The 19,122-nt window shown below is 66.8% G+C and overlaps 1 protein-coding gene across 9 annotated transcripts in view; it reads left to right on the top strand.

The window, feature by feature from the left end:
• The first annotated feature begins 8,911 nt into the window (after positions 1-8,911).
• The window catches only part of KCNQ1 (potassium voltage-gated channel subfamily Q member 1), a 308,703-nt gene continuing 298,492 nt past the window's right edge, over positions 8,912-19,122 (top strand). For 2 of the 9 annotated variants that reach the window (XM_059150927.1, XM_059150963.1), the window contains exon 1: positions 9,551-9,966. In XM_059150927.1, the coding sequence (XP_059006910.1) occupies positions 9,590-9,966 (377 nt within the window). In that variant the 5' untranslated portion in view covers positions 9,551-9,589. Of the gene's footprint in view, positions 9,001-9,539; positions 9,967-11,945; positions 11,990-19,122 lie in introns of those variants that run through there. The other 7 variants (XM_059150971.1, XM_059150999.1, XM_059150937.1 and 4 more) reach the window with 7 other exon arrangements.

The following is a 19,122-nucleotide window of genomic DNA, read 5'->3' as shown; positions in this document are numbered from 1 at the left end:
TTTCTCTCTCCAGCCAGCAGGAACAGCTGACCCTGGGGCGCGGGGTCCTACAGGCGACCCCCGTTGAGCATTCTCATGCAGGCCAGGCGGGGTGCGTGGGGTGCTGTCGGGAATCCCAGAACCCGGGGCTCGCGCCCTGAGCATTCTTCAGGCTCTTGAACCACTCTGGGCCTCAGTTTCTCTGAAAAGCAGGTCCCCGAATAGTCGAGCTTCTGGAACCGCTGGGTCACACCCGGACGCAGAGCCCGGATGACCCTTGTGTAGGCCCCTCCACAGACCGCCTCCCCCGGGGATCCTTCTGGAGCTCCAGGAGGACTGGGGGATGGCCTCAGGCCCTGCCCTCTGGGACTCCTACGGCCACCAGAGGGCGCCCCAGGACCGCGAGCGCCGTCAGGGCGGCGGAGGTGGTCTCGGTGGGGGAAGCCAGCTTTGCCCTCGGAGGGGAGGGCTCAGACCAGCGCCTGTGGCGCAGCCTGTAGCTTTGCCGGGAGCCCACCCAGCGGGTAGAGGGGTTTTCTGAGACCTCTTGGGAAATAAGGGGACCCAGGCATGTGGAACCCACAAGCTCTCGGGGCCTCAGGGTCCATGGACCAGACTCTGAACAGGCCGTGTGCAGAGGGCCAGATCGCGGCCCTGGTAAGGCAGGCGGCTGGGAGCTCTGCAGGGCCAGTCCCCACCTCTGAAGGACTAGCCTGGACTCACACCCCCCCACCCCTGCAGCCTGGGGAACCCTGCTGGGAACCCTGCAGGTGCCGGGGAGGGTGCAGAGTGAGGGGGTCTCCCCAGACTCTCCAGCCTGTGGGGCAGGGCAGTCTTGGGCCCCTCCCTTCCTCCGTTCCTGTCCTGCCCCTCTGTCTCTGCCTCCTGCACACGCCTCCCCAGCCACCCCCAGCCCAGTACCAGCCCGTGCTCCTCTGCTGCCTACAACCCTCCATCGCTCCCTATTGTCGCACAGATCGCGAACCAGCCCATGGCCGCTGTCCTCCCCTGGCCAGCGCCTACCTCCTTCTCTCCAGGCATCTGGACTCCCCCTTGCTCCTTGTCCCCACCTCCCTCCTGCTGTCTCCCTGCTCCTCCACGTGCCCCCCGACCCCCAGCACAGGGGTCTACTGTGTCTCTCTCCCTCAACTCCTGGTGGGGGTCTCTGGGAACCTGGCCCTCTGCAGTGACTTTCCATGTACTGTTTGCTGCCCGTCTGCTTCCTGCTCGAAGCTGTGGGCCCTTGAGGCCGCTGGTGCCTCCTGGGCTCAGACCACAGCTGCTGGGGGACCGAGCAGGAGTGCAGGGGTGTGGTCTGTGTGGGAGCCACTGGGGGCCGACGGGACAAGCTCAGCCGGGGCCGGGGGTGCATCCGGGCCAGTCTCCCTCACTTCGTGCAGCTGGCTGGGGGGCGGCACCACATGCGATAGACGGGACTGTGCTCACGTGACCTTTGGGTAGTGGCCACTTGGGGAGAGAGCAGGACCAGCATCCCCGGGTCACTGTCCCTCTATGGTGGGGGGGAGGTGGACAGGGTGACCACAGAGACCCACAGAGACGCAGCCGAGTTCTGAGAAGGACACCAGCACCCGTGTGGCCCTGGACGGGCAGGCATGCCCCGTGCCTGTGCCGGCCACACAGGGTGTTGCCTGCGGGAAGGTCAGCACCCCTCTGGCCACCGTCACTCCTTTGTCTCAAAGCACGAAAGCCATGGTCACAGCGGGCCCTGGGGCTCCTCCAACCCTAAGCTTCCCCAGGTCTGCATGAGGCCCAGACTTGGGGACCCTGGGACAGGGAGGGTCCTGCCCTCAGGAGGGCATGCCCCTCCGGCCCCTCCCAGGTAGAGAGGACAGGTCAGGTTCTGCAGGACAGGGCCACCAACCGCCCACCCGAATGCCCCCAGCAGAGGCCAAGAGCTCCGTGGCTTTCAAGGTCGCCCACGAAGAGCAACACAGACCCCCACCCTCCCCGCTGTCCCGGGTCTGCCGCCCATCTACACGGCCCATCTACACGGCTCAGCAGACGCAGCCCCCCCGCCTGCCCGCCCCAGACCTGTGGTTGTGAAGCTATCTCTAGAGGGCCCTCGTCCCCCACGGCCCCAGCCAGGACGCTCCTGAGGGACCTTCGGGATCCCAGCCCAGGACCCTGGGTCTGGCTGCTGGGCACTTGTCCTCCGTCCCCAGGAGCAGGGACCAGAAAAGGAAGGGGCAGAGGGTGGCGGCGAGGCCTCCGGCGTCCAGCCTCCTCAGCCCCTGCGCTGGCCACTCTCTGCCCGGAGCCCGTGTTTCCACCAACCCTGGAAGGGGCCGACGACCTGGCCCACCCCTCCCCCCGGCCTAGGCTCACGTCCTCCTAGAGCAGAGCCTGTGGAGCTGCCAGCCGGCCGGCACACACCCACCCGGCCCCTGGAGGGTGCTGCAGGCCCAAGGCAGAACCACAAATAAAGGAGCGTCTCCTCCAGCTTGGGGGGCGGCCCCCCACTCAGGCCGGCCAGAGCAGGTGTGGCTGCCGGAGGCTGGGCCCAGGGAGGGGGATCCCCAGGGAGGGGGCTCCCGCGTCCCCTGGGGCCCTCGGAGTCTGTCCCTCCTGCTGCGTGCGCACCTGCGGGAGGGGCCGTGGGGCTGGCGGCTAACCCTCCCGCGATGGCAGAGACGCCCAGTCCCCCGCGAGGTGAGCACGTGACAACGCCACCGGCAAGGCTGTGGGGCTGGGGCAGCCGTCCCAACCGAGCCTGCGACCTCGTAGTCACTGCAGCCCTCCAGGGCCCAGGGCCCCGGGGAAGTGAGCGTGCGGCGCGGGGACCTGTGTCTGTCTGTGTTGGTGTGCGTGTTTCTGTGTGTCTGCATGTGTGTCTGCGTGTGTGTCTGCGTGTGTGTCTGCGTGTGTGTCTGTGTGTGTGTCTGTGTGTGTGAAGAAACCAACTCCCCCTTCTCCGGGGCCGGCAAGGCTTACTGCAGGCAGGGTTCCATGGGGCCCCCACCTCCTGCGTCACCCTCCCGCTCCTTCTGTCACCGGTTACCGAGCAGCTCCCATGTGCCAACACTGTGCTGGGGGCAGGCGAGACACAATGAACAATGAACGTCTCAGAAGTAAATGAGAGAAAGAAACGATTAACATCGCTGTGGAAAAGCAAGGAGCACACACGGTTGGGGGATTTTAGTGTTAAACGGGCGTGTCAAGGACGACGACATCTCAAAGGGGATGTTGGTGCAAGTAACTGAGGGGAGGGGGGTCTGTCTGGCTGTGATCCATTCACCCACCCGCCAGCCGTCCAGCCGTCCGGCCGTCCAGCCGTCTGTCTGTGACTCCACCCGTCCATCCGTCCATCTGTCCTGCTGCCCACCCACCCACGCCTCCGTTCCCCTCTCCAGCCACCCGCTCACCACCACCGGCCGCCCCTCGTGTGCCCCTGGACTCGCAGCCACGCGTGAGTCGGTCTCAGCCCTCCGGGGCCCACCTGCCGGCAGGGACGGCTCTGCACAGGCTTCGGGGAGCTGCGGGGAGCAGGCGAGGGGCTAGGCTAGCTGCCGTGCACGGTCTCTGAGGCTCCCCTGTGGCTTCTCCCTTGGTTTGTGGATCTCCCGGATGAGACTTCTACCCCCACGGCCGGGCCTGGCCTTCCGCTCACCGGGCCTCCCCTGCGCTGGAGCCAAGCGAGACTGGGGACTCAGTGGGCGCCCAGGGAGTCCAGCCCCCCGACTCGCCCCTGCCTCTGCTCCACCACTCATCCCCTGTCGCTCCTGGCTCCACCCACTCCCCCCAGCCTCCCTGCCAGCCTTTGGCCTGACCTGCTCACCTGTCCCGTCCAAGTCCGCTCTTGGCTGAGGCCCAGGCTGGCTCTGGCTCTGAGGCAGGCCCCAGGAGCCCCTTCAGAGGAGCCACCTATTGGCTGAAGTGCCGAGTCAGCCACACCAGCCACCGGACGAGGACCCTGGCCAGGAGATGGCCCCGCTGGCCTTGAGGGGTGGGGGACAGACCACCTAGTCCGGTCCCCCTGCCCTCCATTCTCCAGGTGGCCGGGGACACCCACCTGCCTGTCCAGCAAGGAAAGGGCTGCTTGGGTGTCGGAAGCTCCTAGAGCAGGGGCAGTGGAAGCCGGGTGCAGGGGTGAGGGCTGCTCTCTGGGCAGTGGGGGGCGGGGGGGCATGCCCTGTGAAGGCGGCTCTTGGTCACCAGAAGTGGCCCACACTCTCTGGGCTGGGCTGGGCAGGGGTGTGCCCCTCCCCGGGACCCTGCCTGGCTTGGAGGGCCGCAGACCTCACCCTCCCAGGCCACCAGGAAACCAAAGATTAGGGTGAGTGTCTGAAGCGGCATGTTTTTGGGGTGATTTCAGCAAAGGGCACGAGGCCGCGGGCCGGCAAAGGTCGAGTCTCGACTTCGTAAGCAGTTGGCCCGCTCCGGCAGAGGTACTAGCAGGCAGGGCCGCCGGCAGGGGGCTGAGCCCAAGTCCCCAAGCTGACTTCTCCGTCCCCGGCGACCGCAGCCAGGACGGCTGCGAGCGGGACCCTGCCCCGTGGCAGCAGCTGCCTGGACCCTCGTTCCTGGGATTCTCGGGGCTGGTCCCCAGGACTGGAACTCTGAAGGGGACGGGGGCTCCAAGGCTGGTCGGGAGACTTGAGGGGACCAGCCACGACACCCTTCCGCAGCTGAAGCCCCAGCACAAAGCAAGTGCCATCAAGGAGCCGGAGGAGCTGTGATGCCACATGACCTAACCTCAAACCAAAGAAAACACGGGGGAGCTCGCCACTTGCCCACGGGGCGCCGGGCGGGACTTGGGGTCCTGGGCTAGGAGGGCCGAGTGTGGGCGTGTGAGTCCGCGGGCGTGGCCGTCGACTCTGACTGCCCGGGCCTCTCTTCCCACCGCCTCTTCCTTCCTGCTCCACCGGAACCTACTGCCCCAAGGCTGTCCTTAGGGGTGTGGACAGGGCACCTCTGTCCCACTGTGGTCACAAAAGGGCTTATGTGGGTGCACACACGTATGTATGTGTCGTACCTGTATACAGGCATGACCCGTGCACTGTAACGTATGCACACACACACACGGGCCCACACACAGCCCCTAGCCCAGTGCTCTGGAAGGAGATGGGGCAGTGACCTCAGGCGGCAAGTAGAGGGGACAGGACAAGGGCCTCCTGCCTCGCTGGTTCCCGTGCGGTGACGGCCTGTCCAGCGCGGTCCGGCCTGCTTGGCCGTGAGACCCACCGAGGCGAGGCCTCTTGCTGGTGGGGCCGGGCACACAGTTGGAGCCGGCCGGCTCCGTGGCGTGACAGCCCACCAGCGGGAGAGATGAGGGCAGCTCGGCGCCGAGGGACTCCCGTGTGGCCTCTGTCCTAGTGCGGTGCCCAGACTTGGGGATGCTCCGTGTCCCCTGTGTGGGAGGAAGAGGAACTCCCTGACATGCCGATTCCTGGGCCCTCCCTGGCTGCCCTGCGTCTGTCTGCATGGGGAGCTCGTGCCCTCCCAGACCCCAGGCTGTTGTGTCCAGCAGCTGGAGACCCTGCCTCGGGGCTGCTGTCCCCACGGACTGGAGCAGCAGGGGTCTCCGCAGAGGGCGAGTGTCTAGGGCCCATGTGTACAGCCGCTCACGGGCCAGGCCAGAGACAAGGCCAATCACGGGGCCGGTGGTGGCGGGAAAAGCCACCTTCCCCAGTGTGCTGTCGTGCTTCCGAGGGACCCTCACCAGCCACGGGGTTGCCCCAGCAGCCTGCCCTCCCCCTCTCTCCGCTCCCCCCATGCACCCTAACCCCCAGGAGGGCAGCGCTGCTGCCGGAACGACGGGTGCTCAGTGAGGACTGAGGCCGAATCGGAGGTCACCAGCTGGGAAGCCTCTGGGGGTGCCCCCGGCCCACAGACCTCGCAGGAGCCACCCATGCCCACCGTCACCAGCCTCATTTTACCCAAGTGTCTTTGACCACCCTCTGGCCCCACGGAAGGAATGGGGGTGGGTGCGGGATGCAGGGGCCACGAGGGGAGCTGAGGGCCGTGTTCAGCCTGGGGAGGGGGCTGTGGGCAGGAGGGCTGATCCGAAAGGCAGCTGGTGAGCCGAGGCTTGGGTCAGGCTTCCTGCTCCCAGGGGCCTGGGTCCTTCCCTCCCTGAGCCCAGTGAGTCCCAACCCGGCTCCCCATGCCCGCACACCTGGTCTCACCCCTTACCCGCTCCCACCGGTCAGCCCAGGGCCTCGGTCCCTCTCCCAGGCCACCCCCGGCTCCTGGGAGCTCACAGGGAGCTCTCGGCAGCCCCCTTCCCGTGCTTCCCAGAGTCCCCCTGCCACGGCCCAGGGTCCCCAGAGCAGCTTCCCACATGGCTCAGGGCACCCTGAGAGCCCCGTGCTCTCTCCCCGCCACGGCCCCAGCCCGGCACATGGCCCTCCAAGCCTCCCCAGGTGCGTGGGGGGCGACCTGTCATAATTTTAAAAAATACAGAAACAGACACAAAAGTCCGGTTGTTCCCGTCACAAGCTTATTCAGCGGCCACCCAACAATGGCCAATTCAGCGGCCGTTGGGTCTAATCTCTGCCCCGACTCGGCACCCCACCCTGCCTGCCGACGGCTTCAAAGCTGTTTCCGACATCACAGGACACACAGGGGCAGGAGGAAGTAGCGCCATGTGCGGCACCTGTGGCTTCTTCCTCCTGAAGGTCAGTGCCAACGGGGCGGGCAGGACCCGCACGACCGTCCCTTCCGCACTGGGCTCCAGAGCAACCAGCAGAGGGTCAAGGAGGCTCTTTTGTTGCGTCGTTGTGAATGGATTTTTTTTTTTAAGATATTGGGTGTCTTCTGCTTCGTGATTCTGTTTCATGCTCGGATCGTCCTGCTGTGGACGGGCCCTCCTGAAACTTTTCGGCGCACGGGGCAAGAGACTAACTTTGTTTGCAGACAAAGGGCACAGTGGTTAATGCCAATGTTCCTGATTTAAACTCAAGGATGGGTTGTACCTGCCGGGTTTCCTCCTCCTCCTTCCCTTACACTGAAAGTCTTGGCTCTTTTTTTTTTTTTTTTTTCCTTTAAATTTATTTATTTGACAGAGATCACAAGTAGGCAGAGAGGCAGGCAGAGAGAGAGGGGAATGCAGGCTCCCCGCCCAGCAGAGAGCCCGATGCGGGGCTCGATCCCAGGACCCTGAGATCATGACCCGACCGAAGGCAGAGGCTTGAACCCACTGAACCCCCCAGGCACCCCGAAAGTCTTGGCTCTTAAGGAGCCTAACATCCCATGCATAATCCCAAAGTAAGAGTACTAGCGCTACTGTGACGGGGGCGCTTTGAGTTCCTCCGACCTCAGACGCTGGTGAAAATACTGACAACGGGGTCCTCAGGTGGCTGTGCGGAGCTTGGTTCAGCTCCTGGAGGGACGTTCCCGTCGTCAGTGAGGTTTCCTGATGTGACCAGCGCCGCGTGCCTCGCTTTCTGTTTTCCACGGGGCTTTGGGTCCGTTCCTGAAAGTGAAGCTACCCTGAGCGTGTGGCCAGTAACGCCGGCCCCTGCCCACCGGCGATGCGAGTGTGCGTACCCTGGGGGCCTCGCCCTTGGAACGTGTGGACGTCCAAACGTCTGGACCACTGCCAACCCCACAGGGGAGCAATGCCGTCAGCCAGCAAGCACCTTTAATTTGCATTTTACTTGTTATCACTGACATCGCTTGTTTTTCTTTAAGTGCAAAGATCACGGACTCCCCCTTGCCCTGGGAATGCTTGGCGTCTTCGGCCCACCTCTGCGAGGGCGTCTGCCACGGCCTCTCCCATGTCGGACATCCCGCACCAGCCAGCCGGCGTGGTTAATCCTCGACCTGCCATCGAGGTCGTAAACCCCCTTCCCCGCGGCTCATTGGTCTTTCCGACTTTGCTAATTTCAGCTATTGTCTGGACCTCGAGCACTGGCCCTGCCTACAGGTGGCTGCGGAATTCCCCGGACCGGCTCACAGAGCCCACGTGACCGCATCTCCACTTTTATATCTGAGCCTCTGATCCTTCTGAAACCTGCTCCTCGTGGCCTGGGTGAGGTGGGTGCAAGCAGACTCTCCTTCTGTCCTTCCTCCAGTAGAAGACCGGCGTCCTCCTTTGGAGGGCGAAGTAGCCGTGTGGACAGCACTTGCTCACGCGGGCACGCATCCAGAAAGCGCCGACTGAATGCCCCCTGTGTGCCCCAGCCTGTCCCCTGGGGCTCTGCGGAGGCAGACTCTCCACCTCCCTCTGGCTGCCTGCCGGGGTTTGTACTCCCCTGGGAGCTTCCCTAGCCTCAGTGGCCCTGCAGTCTCCGGAGTGCCGGGCATAGGCTGGGACCCACGTCATTCATTTGTCTGCAAATACAAACGGCTGGCCGTCGTTTGTGGGGGACCATCAGGGGTGAAGGGTACTCTAGCCACCAGCAAGACCTGGTTTTCTGCCGTGGGGGGGCGCGTACGTGAAATCAATCAGCCTGGGTGCTCAGGAAGACCGGGGAAGTGTCTGGTAGGTTCTGGTCCCTTACAGGAAAGTCCTGCGGTGACCCCTCTTCCCTGCGCAAGGTCCCCAGAGAGGCCTTTTTTCCCGTCCCCCTCCCCCATCCTTCACCCCCCGCACCCCAACGTGCAGGGAACCGACTGCCTGCCCAGCGATGGCCCAAGGCAGGGTGGAGGACCTCACACACTGGACCCGGTCCTGCCTCTAAACCCCTCACCCCCAGCATCCTGGGAAATCCATGGGGTGCCATGGCAAAGCCAGGGCGGAGCTCCAGGAGGACAAAACACCCATTCTGCCCATCCCTAGGTCCTTGAAAATGCCTTGCCCTGACCTGCCCCGCGGTCAGGCCCTGCCCACACCGCTGACGGGCTGTCTCCAGTGGGCCCCACATCCCCCATGGGCAGGGCTCCCAAGGGCTGTCCCTGACCGACAGTGACCCAGGCTTGCCTCCTGTCCGATGGCCCCCCGTGGGCACCGACCCGACTGCATTTTTCTCCACCCACAGGGTGAATGGGCGGGCACAGGGAATGGCGTTGCTCAGGGTGTTGGAGGAGCTCACCCGCGGCCCTGCGAGTGTCAAGATGGTGAGTCCGCGCGTGCCCTAGGGTGCCCCCCCTTCTCCCATTGACCCCAGCCTCCCTCCGGTGAAGTGGGTGCCCGTGCCCTCTCCAGCTCTCCTGCCCTGACCCGGCGCTTAGCAGTCGCTGCACCTGCGCCCCGGCCTTCCGCTCCCGCTCGGCGGGGTCTCCGCACCGGGCTCGCAGGTGGGCGTGGGGGGCGGGGCGCGCACGTGGGCGCCAGAGGGGCGGAGCAGCGGAGCGCGGACGGAGCGGGCGGAGCAAGTGGGTGCAGACAGGCGGGACGAGCAGGTGGGCGCCCACCCGGCAGGACCCGGCGGCCAAGCGGGAGAGCGGCCCGGGGCGCGGGCTGGGGCGCCCGCGAGCGGCGGTTGGTCCGGGCGGGGCGTCTGGCCAGGGGCGGGGCCGCCATCCCCGGGGACCGGCCCGTGGCCTCCGCCCCCTCCGGCCCCGCCCCCATGCCCAGGCGGGGCGGGCAGCGGCCCCCCGCGGCCGGGCCGGCAGCAGCGGCCGCCCGCACTGCGCCCCCGGCGCCCGCCCTCGCCGCAGCTCCCCGCGCCGCCGCCCGCCGGCCCCCCGCGCGCCCTGCCTGGCCATGGCCGCCGCCTCCTCCCCGCCCAGGCCCGACAAGGAGCGCTGGGGCTGCGGCCGCCTGCCCGGCTCCCGGCGGGGCAGCGCGGGCCTGGCCAAGAAGTGTCCCTTCTCGCTGGAGCTGGCGGAGGGCGGCCCGGCGGGCGGCGCGCTCTACGCCCCCATCGCGCCCCCCGGCGCCCCCGGGCCCGCGCCCCTGGCGCCCCCCGCCGCGCCCCCGCCCGCCGACCTTGCGGCGCGCCCGCCGGTGAGCCTCGACCCGCGCGTCTCCATCTACAGCGCGCGCCGCCCGCTGCTCGCGCGCACCCACATCCAGGGCCGCGTCTACAACTTCCTCGAGCGCCCCACCGGCTGGAAGTGCTTCGTCTACCATTTCGCCGTGTGAGTACCGCCGCCGCCCGCGCCCGGGGGGGGCTTCCGCGGGCCGCAGAGGGGCGGGGGGGGGCAGTCTCGTGCCACCTGCTGCTGCGGGGACCGCGCCCGCTGCGAACCGAGCTGCCGGAGGCACGAAGAGGTTAATGGGGAAAACAGGACTCGAGGAGCCCGTCCTGTGAAGTCCAGGGCCGTGTGGGTCCGACCCCGGGAAGGGGGGCTTCCCGCAGGCTCTGCCCGGGCATGCGGGGGTGGGGGAGGCTGCCCGAGCCCAGCAGTTGGCTCCACTCCCCCCGGGAAGGACGGTCCAGGTGTTAATCCTCCTGGGAAAGGACGCGTGCCCGGGAGCTCGCCCTTGGGTGTAAAGGAGAGAACTCCTCAGGGTCGCGGGCGCCCAGGACTCAGGAGCCCCCAGGAGGGGAGGGTCCGAGGCTCCTGCCTGTGGCAGCAACAGGTCCCCGCTCAAGGCAGACCACGTGCGGGGCGTCTCCTGGGCCAGCGGGTGCAGGACTGCCCCAGAGGGTGGCAGGCCGAGCGCTGTCCCCTCAGGGGTCCCTGTGGCTGCGGGGAAGGCCCTACCCCCCTCAGGGGACCAGGCTCCTGAAGCAGAGGAGGCTGGAGGGGGCTCCGGGGAGGGGCGGGATTGGGCCCACATTTCCAGCCCTCAATGGGCGGCAGCTGTGTCCCAGAGGGTGCACCTGGGCTCTGTCACCCAGGTGGCTCTGATGCCTGCCGTGGCGTGCCTGCGTGGGGCAGGGCGGGCCACTCCGTAGCTCGGGCAGGGGCTACAAGGAAGTCACCTCCTTGGGGCCACCCTCTTTGCTGCCCGCCTGGAGCCCTCCCCTGCCTCTCTGTGGTTCCACTTCCTGGCTGCCCAGCCCTCAGCCTCTTGGTACAGTGCCAGCCTCTGGCCCGGGCCCGCCCTCGGCCATCCCCCCACGGATCATGAGGACTGGGGGCTCCCTCTGGTTTCCTGTGGGTGGTGACAGGGGCTCGTTCCTGCTGCCTTGGCCGGCCAGTGGCTGGGAGACACCTGGGAGGGAGGAGGGCGAGGATTCGGGACCCTTTTACCTCTTGCCAAGGCGGCCGCTACTGGGGCCCCAGGGGTGCGATGGGAGCCAGGCTCTGGCTGGCCTGGAGCATAGTCTTGGGCAGGTGAGGCAGGGCGGGGAGGGGGCAGCCTTAGCCTCACGCTTTGGCTCCTCTGTAAGCGTAGGTTGGATCAGGGGTGCTCCCTCTGTGCAGAGGAGAGGGCTTTCGCAGCAGGAAGGCAGGTCGCGGGGACTGTGTCCCTGGAGTCGTGGATGGGCCCAAGTCTTGAAGCCTCCTCCCCACCCAGTCCCCACCTGCCACAGTGTCAGAGCGTGCGTGCCCCGTGACCGCGGCTGATCTATGGCCCTGCCCACGGCTGCAGCAGTGGCTTGTCTCGGGGCGTGGGGGAGGGTCTGCATGCACGGACCCCAAGGCATCCCATGAGTCAGACACCAGCTGTGTCAATGTCCAGCCAATGTCAGCCTTGTGGGTGCCGCTGCTCACGCGGGCTGCTTGCCTCCCAGCCCTCTCCCGAGACGCCCAGGGTTGGCATGGGCTCCACAGCCGGGTCCTGGAGAAGACCCTGCTGAGAGGCCAGCGCCGGGCGCAGTCAGGAGGCATGCCTGGAGGGCCGCCAGGAGGTGTCGCGGTGCCTCCCCACCTCTGGACAGCTGCCAGGGCGAGGGGCAGCCCGAAGCCGCACTGGTTTGCATCCCAGGGGCCCAGGCCTGTGGGTGCCTGCCGCCTGGGCTCCCTGGCCACGGTGGTGCCGAGTGGAGGAAGAGGGCTCGCCGCACCCCAGAGGAAGTCTCTGCTTACACTCGTGTTTTCTTCCTGATTCCGATTGTTCAGCTCTCGGAAGTTTGCTCAGCAGAGTTGCCTTTGCCCGGCCTCTCTAGGAGCTGGCCAGCAGGGGTGGCTTCTGGAGATGGTGACCGAGCATCTTCCCCGCGGGGGCGAGCCAGGAAGGAATGCTCCTGGAGTGGCCGTGTGACCTTGGGTCAGTCATTTCCTGCTCTGGGCCCTGCCCTGTGGGAGGTATGCTGCGGCCCTGGAGAGTGGACAGCAGCTGCAGCTCCCCTGATGTGGGCTGGGGGCTGGAGGGGACCCTGGCCAGGCAGGGCATGTGGCTTAGCTGGGGCCTGGGAAGGTGACTGCCCCTTGCCATATGTCTAGGAGGTCAGCAGGCCCTGGATTGGCCAGTCTTTGGAGGAGACCTCACCTTCGAGCTGGGGTCAAAGCGGTGGCCTGTGGCTGAGTGGCCAGGGCCCAGGATGGCCGGCGGCCACTCTGGCCCTTGTGTGGCTCTAAGAAGTGTCTGAGATAGTGCGAGAGAAGGCCATGTCCTTGTGGAGTCACTCCATGAAAGGGACAGGATGGTTGCTGTGGCCGGCCAGCTTCGTGTCCTTGGCCTTGAAGGGCCGGGCAGGTGGGGAGATGTGGGAGCCATTGTCCCGCTGGGCCCTGCAAGCCTGGGCACGCTCTCCCTGCTGGGGAAGCGAGCCAGGATATCCTGTCCCCCTCCTCTTCGGGGAACCCCTGCTCCCGCCAGCCGCCAGGAGAGCAGCCTTTCCTGTGTGCGCCTGGCCTGCCCCGGCTGCTGGGGTCAGGGGGCAGGACTCTACTGCCCGGTCCGCTCGGGTTTCCTGCCCCCTGACTCCCGGCCTCCCAGGACCCTTTGTGTCCCCACTGTGAGGCGACTCCCAGTGTAGCCCGGGGTATGGGGTCTGGTCTCCCCGTAATGGGTCCCGGTGGAGCCGGTGGTCAGGGAGAGGCCCAGCCCAAGGAGGAGGCAGGATTCCTGTAGTGACCTCCGCTCCCTGACCCTGGACGGGGTCCCCCCTTCCTCTGCAGACGCCCAGGGCTCCCTGTCCTTGCCCTGACTGGGGAGAGGCTTCCAGTTCCAGGAGCTGCGGGGAGCCCCACCTTCTCTCCTGCCTCGCCTCTGCCCCCCTCCCCCCAGCTCTCGGCAGTGGCCGGGTGACCCGTGCAGAGCCTTGTCTTGTCCCAGCGGCTCCTCGCCCTCCCACCCACACAGCCTGGACCTGGCGTCCTGCCCCGGTGGCTGCTCGGACACTCGGTTCTCCGGCGTCTCCGGTGCTCCCAGCCCACAGTGCAGCGCGGCCTCCCCGGGCAGCACCTGCTCTGGCCGTCCTGGGGCTTGGAGATCGGGAGCCCCAACCCTCGAGCTCTGCTGGGCGCCCCTGGCCGCCGCCTCCTGTCACCCGGCCCGGCAGTTCTGAGGCCCCCGGGTGGCTTTGGCAGCCCCTCATGGCGAGTGAGCGTTAGTCGCTGACGTGCCAGGAGTCCGCCCGTGGTTCAGTGGGCTGCGTGGCAGGCGCGGTGCAGAGGAGGTCGGCCGTCCCGTCTCTTCCCACCGCCCCCTTTGCGCCTCCTCCGCCTGTCCCTCCGCCCCGGCTCCTGGTGAAGCTGGGAGTTCCTTTTGGTGCGTCTTCCTGTGTCCCCTTCTCTGGGGCCTGGTCCTCTGCTCATGGTCCGGCTTACTTGGGGGATCACAGGCCTCCCGTATGTCACCAGCCCGGGAAGGGGGAGACCTCGAGGCTGCGAGGAAGGTGGTGGGCGGGGAGGGGTGGTCTCGGGTGGGAGACCCGAGAGTCTGGATCGGCAGGAGCCCTGGGCACAAGCCAGGGTCTGGGGCCAGGAGGCCACCTGGTGCGGGCGGTGGGCTGACCAGGCGGTGCAGAGAGTGTGGACGGGGGTGGGGCTTCATGTCTGACGCTGGGCCGGGCAGGCCTGCCGCGTTCCCCAGCTCTCTGGGTGTGCACCCCCTCCGTGGCAGGCCGGACGGGCAGGTGTCCCCTTCCCGCAGGCTTGCTCAGGTGGGAAAGGACATTTCCCTGCACCTCGCCCTGAGTCAGTGGCTCCTGCTGGGCTTTGCCTGCCCTGGTGGGCGTGCCGCAGGAACAGAGGGACCCCTCGGCACTCACAGTCCCCCCGCAGTGGGGTTGTACCCTGCAGCGGGCTGTCATGGGGGCTGGGGCCAGGCCTGGGGGGCCGTCCTAGGGAACAGAGGTGGGAGGTGTCCCAGCTGCTGCTCAGTGCCCATGGGGTGACCTGCCGGTGACTAGGAGGGGCGGGGACACGGAGATCTCAGGGCCTGGCCGTCAGGGGTTGTCGTGTGTGCTGCGGGTGGTGGGCTGTGCTCTCGTGATCACAGGGGCTATGTTCGTGTTGAAACCGTTATGGCAAAGCCCTGAGCCGTGGGACGTACAACGTGGCTGCGTTTAGAGGATGGGCCTCGGCAGCGGGGATCAAGGTGAAATGGAGTCACCGGGGCGGCCCGAGCCCGTGGGACCAGGGTCCTGAGGAGAAGAGGGGATGAGACCCGCAGAGGGACGACCCTGTGAGGGCCCAGGGAGAGCATGGCCGTCCACACAGGAGAGGAGAGGGTTGGGGGGACCCGCCAGCCCATGCCTGCATCCCGGGCTTCAGCGTCCGGGACAGGGGGACAGTGAGCATCTGTGGGGCTTTGTTATGGCCACCCCAGGAGACCCCTGCACCTCTCTGCCCGGCAGGGCTGCCCCAGGGCCCAGGAGCCGGCTTGTCATGGACACAGAAGCAGCGGATGCTGCCATGTCCGGTCTTGGGAACGGTGAGCAGCTCCCGGCTGGAAACAGGCCACGTCTAGTGAAGCAGCGGGGGGCCTGGAGCGCTGCATCCCCCAGGGTCTCCCTGCGGTCCAGCACGCCCCGTGTCCCTGCCTGCCAGGGAGTCGGGCGCCCAGACCCCTCCTCCTCCGGGAGCCAGCTCCGAGGGCGCTCCCCCAGGGCTGGACGTCTTTGCTGGTGTGAGTGGGGGTCCCCGGCCCCTGTGCAGGCCGGTGTGGGCAACTCCCCAGGCCGAGGGTTGCCGTCCACCAGCTCCCTTCAGAGAGGTGGGGATGCACGCGTCCCGTGCTTGAGTGGCCGCTCCTGCCGGGGTCCCTGGCTGGGAACGCGGTGAGCCCTGCAGCCCTTCTCAGGCTTGAGTTCGAAACCAGCTTTCGGCCGGTGCGGCCCCTGTTCTCTGGAGGGATGGAGCCAGCACGGGTCTGGTCCTGTGAAGTGGGAGCGGGCGTCCAAGCACAGCACTCTGCCCTGGCAGTGTGGCGGGCCCAGGAGGAGCCCGTGGGGGGTGCGCACTGCGTGGGCCCTGGGCCACACGGAAGTTTCTGGAAGCCCCTGTGCTCCCAGCCCCTGCGGCTGGAGGCGGGGACGCAGAGGACTGGACTGTCCACACCCTCTGAACTGTGACCCGTGGATCCGGTTGTGGCGCGGTGGGCCAGGCGTGGGTGGCTCCGTTCTCTGCATGCAAGGGTCTGGCGGCGAGGGGCAGAGCGTGGAGGAGGCTCTGGTCCCGAGAGCATGGGCGACCATCCACCCCCTGGGAGGCGGTGAGGGCCACCAGTTTCTCTCCTGAGGCCTCCCAGGTGCTGGGAGCATCCCCATATGTCCCGGAGGGCAGGGTGGTCTTGATTGGCCTCCGGTGTGGGGGCTGGGGGACCCGAGCCCATCCTCACGTGCGCCTGTGATGGGACCTGAGCTCTGGGACGGTCTGTCCTTTGGTACCCAGCCTGGGTGACACGGGGCCCCTTCTCTGGGCTCTCGTGGGCAGTGGCTGGGGTGAAGGTGCTGGGGCACAGGGGTCGGGCTCCCTTTACCCCCCAACCCCATGCAAGGGGAGGGGGACGGGTGGTGCCATGTGCAAACCTTGGGGGCTCCGAGAGGGGAGGTGAGGGGCCCAAGGCCACACAGCTGCGCGTGCTCAAGGCCGTCTGACTCAGAAGCCCGTGCTTCCCTCCTCCAGCTGGGCTGGAATCCAGGTAGGCCTGCCGAGGCCCCCTCGGGTGGCCGGAGGTTGTGCTGACCCGTTTGTCTTGGAAGGAGATGGGAGGAGCCGCTGGGCAGGAGGGAGCAGGTGCCGGGGCAAGGCCCGGCCCGGAGGCGCTGCTGTGGCCGGTGAATGGGCCCTTTGGGTCGCAGGACCGCTCCCTTGTTGGGGGGAGTCCAGCCTTCACAGGCCTTCAGTCTGGCTGCTCCGGCCTCTGCCTTAAAGCCACGCTGCCCAGAACCGCAGGCTTCTCCTCCAGGACACCTTCCTAGATTGCCCCAGGTGGAGCCTTGCCTAGTTTCCCCGGCGCCCCACCCCAGAGCGGAGACCCCCGATGGCTCAGCTGCTCTTGGACGGCAGAAGGGCCGGGCGTATGGGCAGGGCCCCCGAGGGCTGTCTCGGTTCCCCCCCCCACCGACAGCCGGCAGGACAGGCACTCCAGACAGGGTCACCTCTGGCACCCGGCCTCGGAAGCCCAGACCCCCTCCAGCCTGGGCCGCGGCGGTCAGCCTGCTGCCTGGCAGCTCCAAGCCCAGAGACTGGCCGGGCCTGGAGATCTCTGTCAGTGGGTATTTTTATCCAGCGCATTCCTGAGCTTGGGAGAAGGGTGTGCTCGGGAAGGAGGCGAGTCCTGCCGGCTCCGGGGGGTCGGAGAGGGTGTGGGGGAGCTCTGCAGAGCACGTTCCTTGGGGATGTCTCCGTGTCCACAGCAGCTGTCTGGTGGTGGGCGCAGAGCCTGAGGGCGGGTAGAACCCCCCCCCCCCCCCCCCCGCTGCCCACCTGTGCAGGTCTGAGCACTGGGCAGTGCGTCCCGAGCAGGAGCCTGTGTCTTTCCACAGGCTGGGTCCCTCTGGAAGGACCACCGTGTGGCCCCAGGGACGGCGATGCTGCTGTCCATGGAGGGCTCTGGGCAGCCAGAGAGGGGGTGGGCGGCACTCTCTGAACAAGGCCCAGGTGGGAGAGCCCAGCCCGCCCCCGCCCCCTGATCTAGGACTCTGGACCTGGTCCCCGTTCCCCTTTCTTCAGCCACCTGCAGCTGGGGAAACTGAGGTCTGGCCACTTGGCTCCAGCAGCCCCTCTTATGCCCAGGAGAGTGTGATGCTGATGTCTTCAAGTGAGGCGGGGGTCTCGCTCCTGGCATCATGCCCACAGGCACCCTGCTCTGCCGGCCCTCGCCTCCGGTCTGCAGAGGCCCCCTCTGCCCCTCCGCAGAGCGCTGGCGGCCACGCTGTGCTGTCGGGGGCCAGGCCCCTGGGAGGCTGGGGCTGTGGGCTCCTCCCCGTCCCCGGGTGCCCCAGGGCTTGGGCCCCCTCCCGGCTTCTTTCCACAATGTCCTCAGGACGGGGCTCCTCTGCACTTCCCTGCTGATTTGGTGGCCACGTGCCATGCAGAGAAGGCCACCTAGAGTCAGAAGACGGGACCTAAGGCCAGGCCAGCTGGACAGAGACCCCCACACACACCCCCAGCTCCCTTCAGCCCTGGGTTGCTTTTCTAAACGGAGACCACCTGACCCACCCGGTCCCGCGGGGGCTGCTTCCTTGACCTGCTGGCTGCTTCTCGCCTACCCAGCTGGGCAGAGGAGCAGGGGGAGCCCCAAACCAGGGGACAGGCCACTGCCTCCCAGAAGTGCCCCCCATGTGGCAGAGGGGGTTGCCAGGGGAGCCCAGGAGCGTTTCAGGTGGTGTCCAGGGAGCCACGTGCCGTGAACATTTGACCTTGATGGGCCGTGTGGTTTGGTCTCCTGTCCAGTGACGTGTCCAGCGGGTCTCTTATAAAGTCACATCTGCGTTTTTGCCTAGGGCAGCCCAGAAAGTTGTGAAATGTAGGCCTGGCTAGTTAAAACCGTGTGGGGCTGGCCTGTCACAGGCAGGGAAGCGATGACAGGATAAACCCCTAGGTACAGACTCAGCTTCCGGACGTCCGCAGGCGGGGCGAGCACAGGCCCAAGGAGGAGCCCGCTGGACCCTCCCACTGCCCAGCAGGTGGACTCTGGGGGCTCCTCCGGGACCCCAAAGCCAGGCGCGTGAAGACACGGGTACAGACATTTGTGCGAGAAACAACCCCGCCGTGCCCCCGGGCCCTGCGGAGAGAGCAAAGAGTAAAAGAGAAAAGCCAGGACGGAGACGGCGTGTTCTCGCGGAGGGTCGTCTGCATGACAGGGACGGGGCTTCCGAGGGGCGGAATCCCACGGACCCCCAGCAGGAGAGCACGGGGCGCGAGCGCAGCTCCCCGCGGTCCTGGAGCGGGAGACGCCGGTGCGGGCAGGCGGCAAGGCTGGGGAGCCCGCGCTCCTCTGGCGGGACGGTCTGCGGGATGCTAGCATCTGTGCGGAGGGGGCACTGCGCGCCCTGACCGCCCCCCCCCCCAGCCCCATGTCGTGCAGCTTATCTCAAAAATGTTGGCCGAAAAATCCCCCCAAAACAAAAACCAAAACATCACACAGAAGAGAGCAGACGGGGCACCACGCGTGTCCCAGGCTGCGGGTTAGAGCGGTCCTTCCGCCGGCGGGAGAGACGGGGATGAGTCGGGTCCCTGCGCGGGGGCCGCTGCGTGCGGAGTCGTGTGCGGACGTGAGGGAGGCGCGTGGGGCCCCGCGTGCTTTTACAGCGTGGTGACCGGAACGCTGTTTTTAAGTGAGAAAACCCCGGCGGGTGGGAGTCTGACCAGCCACCGCTCGTCTAGGACAGGAAGAGGCGGGAACCCGCACCTGCTTGCTCTTTGCTGGGACAGTAGAGGCGGGCGGGGGGAGGAGCAGCCCAGAACGTCAGCAAAGGTGACCTCTGGGGGGGGGGGGCATGACGGAACCCACGTGGCTTGGGGCGTCCCTCCTCGCTCGGGGCTGACTTTGAAACCACGTGATGGCCGGCGGTCCCAGCACGGCCGTGGTGGCCCCTCTCTCATTGTTCGAGGCCTTTGTGCCGGATCTCGGGGTGCAGGCCCGTGAGCGACAGTGGCCCCGACGGCCTAGACTTTTGGCCTAGGAGGAAAAAGCCAACGTGAGTCAGAGGAGCTCTCGCTCGTGCCCTCAGCTGCGTTGGAAAGAGAAGGCGTCCGGAGGCGCGTCCTGTGACTTTGTTTAAAAATTGTTTCCCTAAAAAAAAAAAAAAAAAAAAAAAATTGTTTCCCTGCGGGCTGGAAAGGGCCAGAGAGTGGGGACCAGTCAGAGCGTGAGCCCCCAGCTCGCAGACGTGGCCTCTCTGGGCGGTTTTCCTGAGGTCCCATCCACCCCAGCGATGTGGCTGCATCCTGGCCTGGGGTCCGAGAGGCGTGGGCGGGTCCCGTCACCCTAGAAAGCAGGACGGT

The sequence above is a fragment of the Mustela lutreola genome, chromosome 1 (genome assembly GCF_030435805.1).
Source record: "Mustela lutreola isolate mMusLut2 chromosome 1, mMusLut2.pri, whole genome shotgun sequence".
NCBI lineage: Eukaryota > Metazoa > Chordata > Mammalia > Carnivora > Mustelidae > Mustela > Mustela lutreola.
The sequence above is the reverse complement of the archived record's forward strand: the minus strand, read 5'-3'. Positions and strand labels throughout refer to the sequence as shown.